The 13,673-nt window shown below is 40.2% G+C and overlaps 1 protein-coding gene across 1 annotated transcript; it reads left to right on the top strand.

The window, feature by feature from the left end:
• Nucleotides 1–1,897: 1,897 nt before the first annotated feature.
• LOC113970131 (CDC42 small effector protein 2-B-like) lies at nt 1,898–12,390 on the top strand. Its single transcript, XM_027688695.1, has 4 exons — nt 1,898–2,735; nt 4,122–4,335; nt 4,752–4,853; nt 5,387–12,390. The coding sequence occupies exons 2-4, from the start codon at nt 4,282–4,284 to the stop codon at nt 5,459–5,461; spliced, it is 231 nt and encodes a 76-aa protein (XP_027544496.1). The 5' UTR covers nt 1,898–2,735; nt 4,122–4,281; the 3' UTR covers nt 5,462–12,390.
• The last annotated feature ends 1,283 nt before the right edge of the window (nt 12,391–13,673 follow it).

Genomic DNA, 13,673 nt, shown 5'->3' on the forward strand with positions numbered 1-13,673 from the left:
GGCGCTCTCAGTCAGGCTGGGCGGTGTTACAGCGCGGCCGCTGGGGGGCGCTCGTTGGACGCCGCGCCGGGCATGGACGGGCGCGCCGATGGCGGGGGCGTGGCGCCCCCACGCGGCTCTGGCGGCGCAGCGCGGGAGAGGAGCTGCGGCAGCGCCGGGCGCTCGGCCGGGCCCCTCCGCCGTGGTGCTGCCGGTAGCCCGCTCCGGACACCGGCCCGGCTCTCGGCACTGAAGAGCTGCGCTGGGGCCGGGCGGCGGCGAGAATGGGGCCTGGACCGGCCATGGCTCCTCGTGAGGGCGCGGCGGGGCGGGGAGGCCGCGCTCGCGGTGCGCAGGGCGCCCCCTGGCGGAGCGCGCGGCCCAGCGTGTGTGAAGGTCACGGCGTGTCCTCGCGCCGGGCCGTGAGGGGGCTGCGGGACCCGGGGAGAACTGACCGGGAAACGGCCCCGTTTATAAAGAAGGGAAACTGAAGGTCACAGCTTTCTTTTTCTTTTTTTTCATTTTTTTTCGGGTAATTTAATCTGAATTTATTTTTAGTAACATTAAATTCCCTAATTTACAAACCAGTAACTCTGTTTCCCATGTTTACAATGCCAGTGGTTGGTGTGCTGCCAACCATTTTCTTGCTTCTCATCCTTTTGTGATTTTTGCTAATTTTCCTCTGGTAAGACCACAGGCAAATCTCAGTTGATTTCTTTCGCAGTTATTTTTAACTTCCAAAGGAAACACATAATTTGGCCTCTTGGCTTTTCTTCTTCTTTGAAGAGGAATGGACAGTTAGTTGAAAATATATTTTTTTCATTTTGTGATTGCGGTTATTTAGCTCATTTTCACTGCAAAATAGAAGAACTGCCTTTGTGGTTTGGGGTATTTTTTGTGGTGGTTTTGTTTGTTTGCTTGCTTTTGGGGAGGTTGTTGTTATTTTTTAAATATATGCGCTTTGAATATATAGCTTTGAAAAGGAGGAACTCCTCACAGACTACACCCAAATTCCTTAGGTTAAAAATACCAACACACCTAGAGTAACGAAGGTCTCAGGTGAAACCCTATTCTCAGCTTCCTAAAGCTCCAGGATGGCGGAAGACCAAGAGATACATTCATGCTACATAATAGCATTATTATGTAGAGTGAGGACTGCATCCCAAACTTAGTTCAGAATCTGTACATACTCTGGTAAAATCAGGGTGTTACTTGCAAGGGGTTGAACTCACTCTATTTCAGGATTTTAGCTGTTTGGCTCCAGGGTTCTTCCAAAGTCTTTGTCATTTACTGTCTTGTACTCCTCACCTTTTACCAAGCAAGATGCACTCTTCAAGTTTCATGCTCAAAACCAGTATTTGAAATACAAATGCTGATTTTTTACCACACCTTGCCATTCAAGTATATAAACATACAATTGTTGGAAGATTTTAAGAGGATGTAGATATCAAATGAGCAAAGGATAATGAACAAATTAGAAGCACAGTGGCGATTAGGCTGAAATATGCTTCTCACATCAACTCAGTACTGACAGAACTGGAATGAAAATGGCAACTGGACTCGGTTAATCACAGTTTAACAGTGAATTGGGGCAGGGTGATGGCAGCCTGTGCCTGATGTGTGATAATATACATGAACTGTACCCTCATTGTCCTTCACTAGCAGCTCCAGCCAAGAATTTTACATTATCAGACTTTGAGTCTAAAGTTGGGAAGAATAAACATGTTTAGTGTTGTTAATTATCAGGATCACTGTGCACCTCTCATGTCTGTGCAAAGAGGATTCTTTTGTTTTGATTCGGGCAAATATTTTCCATTGATACTTTGTAAGTAAAACACAAGAGTATTTTGAATACTTTTTAACACACAGCAGGGGTTCAAAAAATTGAGTGTTATGCTCAGGAAAGTAAATCTGAGCCTTCATAAAGCTTTTGGGCACTTTAAGGCTCCGGGCTGCAGAAGGGCAGTGCATCCTGCCATCGGATCCAGCATCCGTGTCTGCGCGTGCTAGCCATTTCCCAGGCCCTTTGTCCCCTCTGCTCGATGATACTGCTGCCATGGTGAAAAACAGAGGGAAAGAACAACAGGATATTGTCCCATTCTACTCTGCGTGCCAACTGTGACAAAATGTTGTTTTCTCCTCGGTTTGGGGATTCTTGTTGGCTTTTACTAGTCCTGGGTGAGCCTGGAGACATTAAGGTGTTTTTCAAATTCTCCCAGTCAGTGTGGAGACCTTGAGTCTCCGGGAGCAGGGTGGTGTCCCATGCACTGGCGCAAACACTGCCGTCCTGGGGGATGATTCTCTGACTCATGTAGCGGAAAAGAAGCGTCGTGGTGTAAAACACAACAGGAAGACGCTGAGCACGCCGTGTGCCAGGGGACACCTGCAGAGCTGCCGCAGGGGTGGAAGTGAGCCACGGGCTGCAGGGGGAGTGCTGAGAAAACTGCACGGCTGCACAAATCTGACGCCAAACCAGGGCGCTATTTTTGGTCTCCGCTCTGCTGTTCTGACACCTGTGGGCTCGCGTGAAGCGCGCAGCGCACTTGGGCAGCACCTCCTCCCGGAGCCGAGGAACCGCCGCAGGGCACGGGATCGCAGCGCAGCGCTCCTGCTTGGCCAACAGGACTAATTATAGCCCAGGAATATGAACTGTGAACGTGCTGGAGTTGCCGAGACGGGAGCTGGCTGTGTGCCAGCGCTCGAATGAGGACACACCATCCCGGCGGGACTGCCTGGGAGCTGCGGGAAACCCCGAGGTATGCGCGAACCCCACGGAGGGAGATGGACACTGGGGGTAGGGCAGGAGGACGGGAGGCGTTCAGCCCTTACAGTGGGATGGGGATGCTGTCATCTCAGTGTCTGCTCTCGAAATAGGTTATCACTGCAGAGGGACACACTTTGTGATTTTTAGGAAAATCTGCATGTGAAGTGATAGCAAAAGCTTCGGTTTCTGCGTGTTGTTATGGTAGTGTGGGCCACTGTCCCTTCTAGTGGTGATAAAGACCATCGTGAGAGGATGAGGAGAGGTTAAAAATTTATGCACCCAGGATAAAATGAAACAATATATGACATGTTCTGCAATAATATATCATATGGACTACCTAAGGCAAAGGGACAGACATAACAAATGCTTTGAAAGATAAATGGCAGAAATTTAAGAAATCTGCTTGAAGTGTGAGAAGCGATGAAGTGTAAGAAAACCAAGAAGGTGAAAGAAGTAGATGTACTAATTACATAATTGTGGGACTACATAAGAAATGCCTGTGAAGGGGGAAGCTTATGCTGTTCGGTTGTGAGAGCTTTAGTGGGCGTTCAGAAAGATTGAATTGCTGAAGCTGTAACTTCTGTTAAACTCTAAGCTTGAACAAATAACAAAATCTTCTTTATAAATGAACATGTTGTAATATTGTTTTAATGAAAAAGTTGATATGAAAGGCTACTCTACAGCCCTAGGTTTGATTCGAAGGAAGATATATTAAAAAAAAAATCAGTGACTACTAAAAGTTGGGCTGTATCCTGGCTGCAGGGCACTTAGAGTCAGTGAGTCTCCTGGTTGCGTCTCCAGTTCAGGAGTGCCATGTTAATAGTTTTGTGTATTCTGGGAAGCTCCAGGCTCTGATGAATGGTTTCTCTTGCTGGTGTACAAGGCTCTTCTTTTCTCTTTTAAGGGCTATTTGGAGTTGTACAAGGCTCTTTGCTTTAAGCTTTTCTATGTCTAAGAAGAGTAACCATATCAGATGTAAAGCCCGAACTTTCTTTTGCACCAGTTTGTGAATGTTAAGTGGTCAATCTGTTGTGCTTCAAAGTTTGTTTCTTTCAAAACAGTAAATAATTCATAAGTATTGGCTAGCTCTGCTTACAGACAGATCATAGACCATTAAACAAGACCTCACTTAATTCTAGCATTGTTTTTATTATATTTCTGTAAAGAACTTATGTTACTGTCTGTGAGTAAATATGCAGAGTTCTTATCCTGTTTTCTGACATGGACATACTGACTTTAAATTGATGCTACTCTCTTTTCCAGGTGCGTTTAAGAATGTAACAGTCTTGCTTTAGTCTTATGAATTGCCTATTGCTCAATAACTCTTACAAAACTTTGATATATTTTAGTGTAAACTTAAATAATAATCTCTTTACAGGTATACTGGTCAGATGCATTCTGTGATCTTTACCAGTGAACCTGCACAAGCAATTCCTTTCTAAGCTCACTCGAGGAACTGCATCTTGGTCCTTGTACTCCTCAAACTCCCAGAGAAATAATTTCACTTGACAAGACCTTATTACCTACTGAGAAATATAATGACTGAATTCCTGGTTTGTTTTAACTGGTGCAATGGTGAACAGCCCCAGCCGGTAGGTAGATGCACAACTGCCACCTTTGTCGTATTTGAAACTTTTTCTTTCAGTTACAGAGAAAACACTTTCATTGTCCTGTTGTTTTGATTAATTTGGGCAAAGTAATGCAAAAGCCAAAACCAATCCATTAGAACTATGTGTGCTTTGCCAGAAACTTGGACCGTATGACTATTTGCAGTTCTCAGACCCTGACTTTCCAACATTAAAGGAAGTTTTTGCTAAAATGTAATTAGCAGCAATAAAAGTGACTTTGATCTTGTCTTATTGCGAACAGTCTGAAACTTCAGCCTGGTTGCTGTGAGGTTTAATTAGGGGTCAGTGCTGGCTGTCTATTTTTATCTCAGCTGCTTGTTTCTGTCTGAAAGCTGCTCATGTTTTCTGAACAGAGACCTAAGATATCTCCTTTTTTGTAGAAGAGGCGTCGGAGACTGGACCGAAATATGATCGGAGAGCCAATGAATTTTGTACACACCGCACATGTTGGGGCAGGAGAGATGAGCAGTGACTACACATCAGTAAGTGTGCACCTCTTGGGTAAGCAGACACCTCCACTCAGTAACCTGTAGAGCAGGCAGCTAATAAAATATTAGACAATTGTGAGACAGAGAAAAATCTGACCTTTTTTTTTAATCAATAGAAGAGCGTCAGAACAGAACCGTCTTTTGGTTTGTAAACACGAGATACTCTGGGAGATACACTCAGGAAGTGCCCATTTCCTCAGTATCTTTACATATGATGAGAACCTTTTGGATATGGATTCTGTGGATGCACTTGATACTGGGAGCAGATAACACATCAGCTTGAAGTCAAAGCTGTGCCAGGCCGAGGGATGTAAGAATAAGTGGATTTTGGATAGCAAAACACATCTCATACAATGACTTGAAAGAGTATTTAATAATCCTGGGTTTAGTTGTTATTTTTCCCTACTACAGTTGGAGTGTAGCACTGTAAACACATGGCCCACCTGTCTTTTCAATTTGATGCTTTTAATAATTTCTCTGGCAACCAGAATTTATAAGATGCATGTTCTAATAAACTTTTTTTCTAGGCTGTATCAATTCAGGACCACATGAAGTCTAAAGGTGGCTACACAAATGGCACTTCTGCAACTGTTGAGATGTAGGAAACTGAGAGAAGGCTGAAATCTGCTCTATGAGGACCCCCTGGACTGTGCTTTCATATTCTCTAAAACCTCTTTATCATGGAGTAGGGAGAGTACTTGAATTATAAATAGGTCAGTGCAAGCTTTGGTGTTCTTTGCACAATACCTTCTGAAGGGGTTATTGTAAATGATCCTTAAAATGGTCTTTTGTGGTAGTGTTTGTAGTGGCAACTGTAATTTGTCACTGTGGATGAATTCCTAGCTCTGTCCCAAAAACCTCACAAAGTTGTCTTGTAGGACGGAATTTGAAGTCAGTATGAATTGTTTGGGATTTTGGTCTCTGTCTTTTTCTCCCCTCATGAAATGCAGATTGATTTAATTGGAAGGTATTGCATGTTTTCACTTCTAACATAGGCTAAATTGAGAGCCAAGTATGATCTTGTGATTTTCATAAATCTTTGGACCTGTTTTTTAGATGTTTTACAACCTAAGGCATAACTCTTTGGTATTTTTAACGTCTTTTGATGGTGAACAAACTAATGTAATATAGTTAGCTGAGTCTGCAAAACACAGTGAAACTTCTGCCTTGCTGTGATAACACTTTTGTAACTAAAAATGGAGGTTTTGCAAACATAAGGACTCTCAAATGAGACTTAGAACAACAGATGTGTCTCAGTGACTGGGCTGCCTCCTATCCACACACACACTGGTGTGACTGGCAGGTATTACTGCAACACAGCTGATGGTACCTGCCAGTTAACTTCAAGAGGTGCTGAAATGTGCTCATAACTGTGTGTTCATTTTGCATGACTACCATTGAATTTTAAACTAAACTTATATAAGATCACTCTCTTTGTTACCTATCTCTAACAGTAACCATACAGGACTTCAAGGGATATCTTGATGGTGTTTCTGGCTCTTTAATTGAATGACTTTGTTTCAGATGAACAGAATTTTTTCTTGCATGTGGTTTAAGTGATACAACCATGTGAAGTACACACTCTCAAAGAATATTATGAAAAGTTGCAGGGGGATAGTAAATGGAAACAGCATCTTGCAGAGTTCCAGCACTTCCTAAATATTTAAATAAATAGCCATAAATATTTAGACATACTGAAATAACAGTTTATTACTGAGTTTCTATTGATCTTTCTATTAAATGATAGGACAAAACTCCTGAAGTTGAGCAAGGTTTTCCTTTTACCCAATCCCTGACAACTGTTCCCCAGCTCAAAATTTTTATGACTACCAGTGTAGAAACTCAGGACATCTTCTTGCTAGCAGGGGATTAACTAAATACAAGCATTTCAATTGCTGCCATATCAGCACCAGGTATGCTGGAAGTCAGTGAAGTTCTTTCCTTGCACTAGGCAGAACATCAGTTATGAACTTCTTTCCATTTAAAAAAATATCTAGCTGGCAAATCTTTTAACTTCTTTGTTTCTGTTTGTAGTTGGTGATACTTCTTAAATCTAGATTGCAGGCTTTGCTGAAATGTTGGGCTGCCTTTTTGAGTACAGTAGGGAACTTAAAACATGAAAGGTAGCTCTGTATTCCTGTATGTGTTCAAAAAATAACTTACCCTCCCCCATATTTCATCTTTAAGGGCCAAAGAGGAAGGGGGAGTATCACTTTCTATAACAGTCAACAGCTGATCATAACATTCTGTAATCACATGAGAGAAATCTAATATCTGTCTTGCTAGATCCTTGATCCTGAATCAAAATGCATGTCAAATTTTAATATATTTTAAAATTAGCATAGTTAGCTGTACATTTAGCTTTTGAAAGTCTTTCATATTACTGTCTTCTAACTCCAGGTATATTCCAACCACCTAATTAAGACAGAGTTTAAAGAAGATAAATCCTGAATACTGTTGAGGAAGCATAAAGTGTCCAAGATGTTATGAAAAATAGATTCCAATTAACCTGCTATTATACTGAGTTCATGCATTCAATTATTCAATCACCTGCCCAGAAAAATGGGTGGTAGGGCAGATGTCATGAAGAAAATGGGTTGTAAGAAAACAAATTGAACAGGAGTTACAGTTTCCCAAAGACCCATTTGGTAGGTTTAAGATTAGTGGTGTGACTAGAAATAAAGGAGTTGGTCATCGTGTCAGTTCTTGTCTTTAAAAGTAAATCAACTGAGAATTTATTATTAAACCCTTATTTAGAGAAAAATCCTAATTTTCATCATACAAACCAAGTAGCACTATCTGATGTAAAACTAACCTATTTTCCTCAGAGTATAGAGTATTATATAGGTCCATAATAAAGTGTCACATAATTAAAATGAAATTATTTGTTATTGCATTGAGTACCATTATTTTTAAAAATCTAAACAAACATAAACACATGTCTTTGGATTTAGGTATTTTCTTGCTCTATATTTAGAAACCTTACGTAGCTGTAATCTGTCATGTAACTCAGTATAAGTCTATCTCAGTTGTAACAAATATGTTGAATTGGGCACTTGAACTCTTTTCATATTGTGGAAAATCTTGATATTTTCTCTGCACTGAAAACCTGTTGGTTAAGTGGAGGGATCAGGGCGGCTTGAACTTTCACTGCACAAAATCAAATTTCTCCACTAGAGAGCACAGTTTTACGTCAAGTCTTCTCTGCTCTATGCAAGCTTTCATTCCATCGTGGTGTTTGGTGGCTTATTTGGTGGTTTTTGAACTTGACTGGAATAAAATACAGAAATAATACCAACTGATCAAATTTTTTACTACATTGTAGGCTGTGAAGACCTTTTGCCAAGACAATCAAGTACCATTACTGCTCTGACTTGGTGGCATTTTATGGTTTCTTTTTGTAGTCAGAAGTAAAGTAACTTGCAAGCAGAGCAGGATCAGGTGTTTTATATGTAATCTGTCAGAGCCTCACCACTGTTTGCTTCTTTAAAAAAGAAGAAGTCATGGGAGGGGGAGTTACTTCCAATACTGCCTGTCTTATCCCTTGATGTCCCTGCTAGGCTTTACTGACTGTCCCATAATGCTGCATAAACCTGTGGTCAGTATATAGAAAAGGTATTTGGCTTTTTCACAACCTAATTTGTCTAATGTTTCCTGTAGAGCAGCTTTATAACACTTATGTGGTCTCATGCTATGTTCAAGTTAGCCTGTGATATAACTTGGAACCCAGGCATGCAGTGCTATTCCTTTCTATGCTCTTGCCATATTGGACCATCAGGTGCTTCTGTAGCTTCCACTCTGTACTGACAAAAAACGTTAAGAGATGAAAAAATACCCTTAATATAACTATGCCAGCAAGAATAAGCACAATTCAACAATGTTAATTTTCATGTTCATGAAATTCATTATATGTTACTAAATGCAGTAACACTGAAAAAAATAATCAGATCTGTCAATGAAAGGCTGCTTCTGACTATGGTCAGATTTCCTTTGCTATCAGCAATGTGACACTGCCATAAAAACCCAACAGCTGAAGATAAGAATGATCTTGTCTGCCTTTCATAATTACTGTGGAACTACAGGAAGACAACAGTGCTGTTTTACAGCTGATTTAACCCCACTGCAGATATCCTGTGGTGAGTGTGTTCCTGTAAGGCTTCCAGGTACTTTGTGGTTCTGCAAACTTGTACAGTCAAGAATCTCAGGCAATTTTTTTACTGTCTTAGGAAATCACTGAGATGAAGTTAGGTAGCTGGGGAATATGAGGTAGAAGCCAGATCTTCCCTCCTAGTGTTTCTATCTTCTGTTCTCAGGAGAACAAATTCTTCAGTGGGACAGATTACTGAGACTACTTCCCAACTCTGGTTTAGTAGCTTATGCTTCTAGTTTATGGCTCCTGGAGGTAGACTTTGAATTCTAAAATCTGTAAGGCAAGTGAATCACACACTAAGGGCTAATGTTGAAGATGTAGAGTTCTGAAATAAAAAAAATCTGGTTCATTAGATTGCAGATTGGTTTTAGGGCAGAAAATGCAGACAAACCATAAATAGAAAGTTTTTCTAAAACCAAGGCTTCTTGGAATAAAACTTTCTCATTTATTTATTTTTAAAAAGCTGAGACTTGCATTTTTAGCTCCTTGCTACTGTAGTACCACTCTTACTGTGTTCCTTTCTGTTTTAATACAGGGACTGAATTGGCAGAGTTTAGCCCCAGGCAGCAGTTAATGCTTGAAATTCAAAATTTTAGCTGCATACCTCTACAGCTGAAGTCCTGTGTGCCTAAGGAGATGCTGTAGGTGGTTGGTGCTTGGACTTCTGCAGATAAACTGTCCTTTCTTCATTCACAGCAATTTGTCTGGCACACAAGGCCCAAGGTACTTACATCAGTAGTTTTCCCAATGATATTTACGTGGTTACAGTGTATATGTAAAATTTTTCTAGCCCTGTACAGAATAGGTCCTTTCTAGGAACTGTCCTCTTGGACACCTTCTCCCTCAACAGAGCCTTAAACTGTGGAGTTACTTCACCTTGTCACACACACAGCTCTGAGCTCTACTTTGCTGTGTGAAAGCATAAAGTCCCCTTGTTATGGCTTAACTCTTTGCACTCCAGGGAAGGTGTTGGAGAGGCCAACAGGTACATCAGGAACTATAGAAACAGTGAGGTACAGAAGTGAGGGAGGCTTATCCCTGAAGAGGCACTGTGGTATACAGCAATGAGGAAGGAGCAGGGAGCAGAACATGTGCATGTTGACATTTGTTATCTGCAATGCACAAGACAGCTTTGTTGATATCAATTGGAAAATACCTGTAATATGTGCATAATTGGTATATGGAGGAAACTGGGCACTTAATGCATGACTAAACTGGGACTTTGAGACACAGATTGCCAATACCACTTCAATGAATGATAGTATCCTCTTCCTGCAGTGGCTTACAAAGCTGTTTACAGAAAGTATGGAGTCACCCAGGAAAGTAGCTCTTGTTTCAGCTGTTACACACTGATGTCACATACACGTTTGGGAGACAAGATGGCCTTTTCTTTTCTTTTTTTTTCCTTTTTTTTTCTGCTCTGAGGTTGCAGATGTTCTAAATGCTGAGATCTGCTGCACCCAACGGAAAACAAGCCAAATAAATTTAGAGAATGCAAAATAGCAGCAATAAAAGGGTATTTGCCTTTGATCCACTGTGCTGCCAAAGCTTCAGGGAAACTAACTGATCCATCTGATATTCAGATTCCAGGTCTTGGAAGGATAGGGACAAATTGAAGAGAAAGGTCACAAAAACTTCCTTGTGCCTGAGGAAGTTTGGGTAATAGTCTCCTGGACTCTGCAGGCTGAGATGTCAAGAGGCCACCATGGCTACACCAGATTTCTATTAATGCCTTTTCTCCTGATGCTGTGTGGAGAATGGAAAGACAAAAGAACGCAGGGAAAGCACTTTGAGTAGGCAGGGATGTTACTGGTATGTGTTCCTGTGCCAAAAAACTCCCAACTTGACGTACTTGATACTGAGGCTGCTGTCTTTACCTGGGAACTTGGAGCTGTGCAAGCATTGTAACACAATCCTGTGCCCTTTCAGGGACAGTGGGGTGTACAGGGAACCATGGCATGGTCTGCTTTGGCCTCTGCACTGCCTAAACCCAGCTTATCAAGGTTTGCAGTAAAGCTACTGAACACCTTGTGGTTGTGACTTGTTCCATACATCCTGTTTCTGTGCATCCCATTAGCATGACCAAAATCCTAAAATGATACCCAAAACCTCAGTTTGAAGAGAAGTTCTCTTCTCTTAATCTAGTTTTAATCTCATTTAGAAGACAGTAGTAACAGCTGGACAAGAACAACAACTTTGAGGTGTCTGTTGAGACCTCTACAATAAATTAGTCATGAAATCAAGGCCACTTGAAACTACTTTGCCTTTTAAATTTTGTGTTGTTATTAAAACAATGTAAAAGGGAAGAATATTCTAAACAAATTTTAAGTTTCCTCTGATATTTGCATATGAATCCAAACTGAACAAAACCAAGGTTATTATTACAAAGGGCCCACCCTAATTCAGGGGTGAAAAAAAAAGAGTGAATTATGTCTTTTACTGCTTTAATATATGTTTTAATATATATGTATATATTTAGACCTTCATCTTAAGTAATGTGTAAGGAAATAAGCCATTCTTTTAAACTGAAATTAGTATGATTGCTCTGGCTTACTGAAAGGACTAAAAAAAAAGGACTTAAAATCTACATTTAAACTACTGAGAGAAAATCTGATGTGCTTTTAAAGCTGACATTGGCCTGTACAAGTGGATGACTAATTAATTTCATATTTCTTCATCAAAGAGCTAGAAAAAGTGTTTGGTAACAGGATTATTTTTATTTTATATATAGTAGTGTATTTACATGCATCTGATCTTGCTGGTGCTTAAGAAATACATGTACATTTTACATAACTTAGCTGAGTCTAAAGGTGAATGAAGACTATTCTGATAACCAGTAATTAGTGAGCTCTCTGAAATTAAGGATTCTTAGATCTGACAAAACAATGGCACTTATTCTAGACATAAATCTATTTTTTAAAAATTGATCTAATATATGTAATTTGAAAGTCCATACTCAACATGAGCTGGGGCTGCATATTAATGGTGAAAGAAATATGCTTTTAAATGCAGTTACTCACATTTACCCTTGCAGTCTCTACCACAGGGAATATTAAAACCTGACTCAATACCTTTGAGGGTGTGATACAAACTTGAAAACATAATTCAAAAATAAGGTTTGCAGCCCTTCATTAATGCATGCTAATGTGTCCTTGCTGCATAATGGTGTATGAGTAAAGCTTTCACTAGTTTCTTTCAACCACTTTAAACATCACCTTGAAAATGCATTAATTAGTTGTTCTCTCTGCTGCATAATACTCAGTGAACTAGGGTATGTCTTGCTTGCATAGATTAATACTTACTGGTGTTCAGATAAGGCTGTTAGTCCACGGGGAAAAGTTGCTACTTGTGCTTGTTTGAATAAATGGTTCTTAAACACTGTCTGTGTTCTGGATCATTCTCTTGCCAGGAGATACAGGTCTCATGAGGCTGCTGCACATGTCCCTGTGCTTGCCATGTGTGCCTGTCTCACAGAGACAGCAGGTTTCAGCAACAATGTTTCCTGTGCCCTTTTAATCAGGAGGTTTCACAGTGTTATTTTGCTGTTTTGTTCCAGGCTCCAGCCAAAAAGCTGTGAAAGTATGAAGCACTGAAAAGAGTTTACAGGATGGAGTAAAATATTCTTTGGTTAAGCCGCTTCCTTTTCCTCGTCACCTGTTTTATTCTGTCCTATTTCTCTAGTGCCTACTAATTTTCTTAAAAATATATTCAGTATTTGGGACAATGTTCTCTCTTAGTTCTTAGAAGTTAATACAACATGTTACAAATTCCTTCAATCCTTTGAAGCTTGTTGATTAATGCACCCAAAATCCCTTCTGTCCTGATTTTTGTATGACATAACTGCTTGGTGAGCAGAGTCTAGTCACTTTTGCAGTCTTAGTCCTGCAAAAATGATGCAATGTTTTCTCTTAAATACCTAATGCTGATAGCCACTCTCCCAAATGTGCCTACCTGAGAAGGCACCTATCTTCTGTTTATGGCATTTTATGCAAAATTAACAGAATTAGACAGTAATTCAAAGTTAAGTTATTGGAAGAGCTAATTTCATTGCATAGGGAGATATATAGGGAAAGGAACAGAAAAAGGCAGATTGGTTGGGATAAGTTTACTCAAAAGCCAAAAGGCTGATAAATATGAAAAACACTAAAGTAGCATTTAATGCAATATGAGCCCTGGATAGAATAGAAGAAATAGAAGATATCTTGGATTTCTTTCCTTGTGAGTGAAATCATTAGTGTTTAGAAGTGTAAGTGCTGGAAAACAGCATAGGGAAGGAAAGGATAATTTCATTATGTCTGTGAAAAGGATTTCAATATATGTGTAGTATTATTCAAGCAGTTTACTTTCTCTGCTAATTGTTATTTAGACTCAGTTTTCACTTTCTAACTAATGTGCTCAAAGCTTACATTAAACATCTCCATTCCTTAACACTTTAGGAATGCCTGAGTTGAGTTACAGATTTCATTCCAAGTTGATATTTTGGTTGGGAAAGGGATTTTTCTGAAAGTAGTGTTGCTCTTCTCTCTGATGGGAAGGATTATGGTGGTATAGAAAGGATAGAATTCTTTTTAGTATCTTACACTGATCAGGGGTAGAGGCTGTATTGTTCATTCCAAATAAGAAACTTCAGCTTTAAAACTGGAGGGGAAAAAAAAGAGGATCCT

The sequence above is a fragment of the Neopelma chrysocephalum genome, unplaced genomic scaffold, assembly GCF_003984885.1.
Source record: "Neopelma chrysocephalum unplaced genomic scaffold, ASM398488v2 Primary Assembly neopelma1_75, whole genome shotgun sequence".
Taxonomy (NCBI): Eukaryota; Metazoa; Chordata; class Aves; order Passeriformes; family Pipridae; genus Neopelma; species Neopelma chrysocephalum.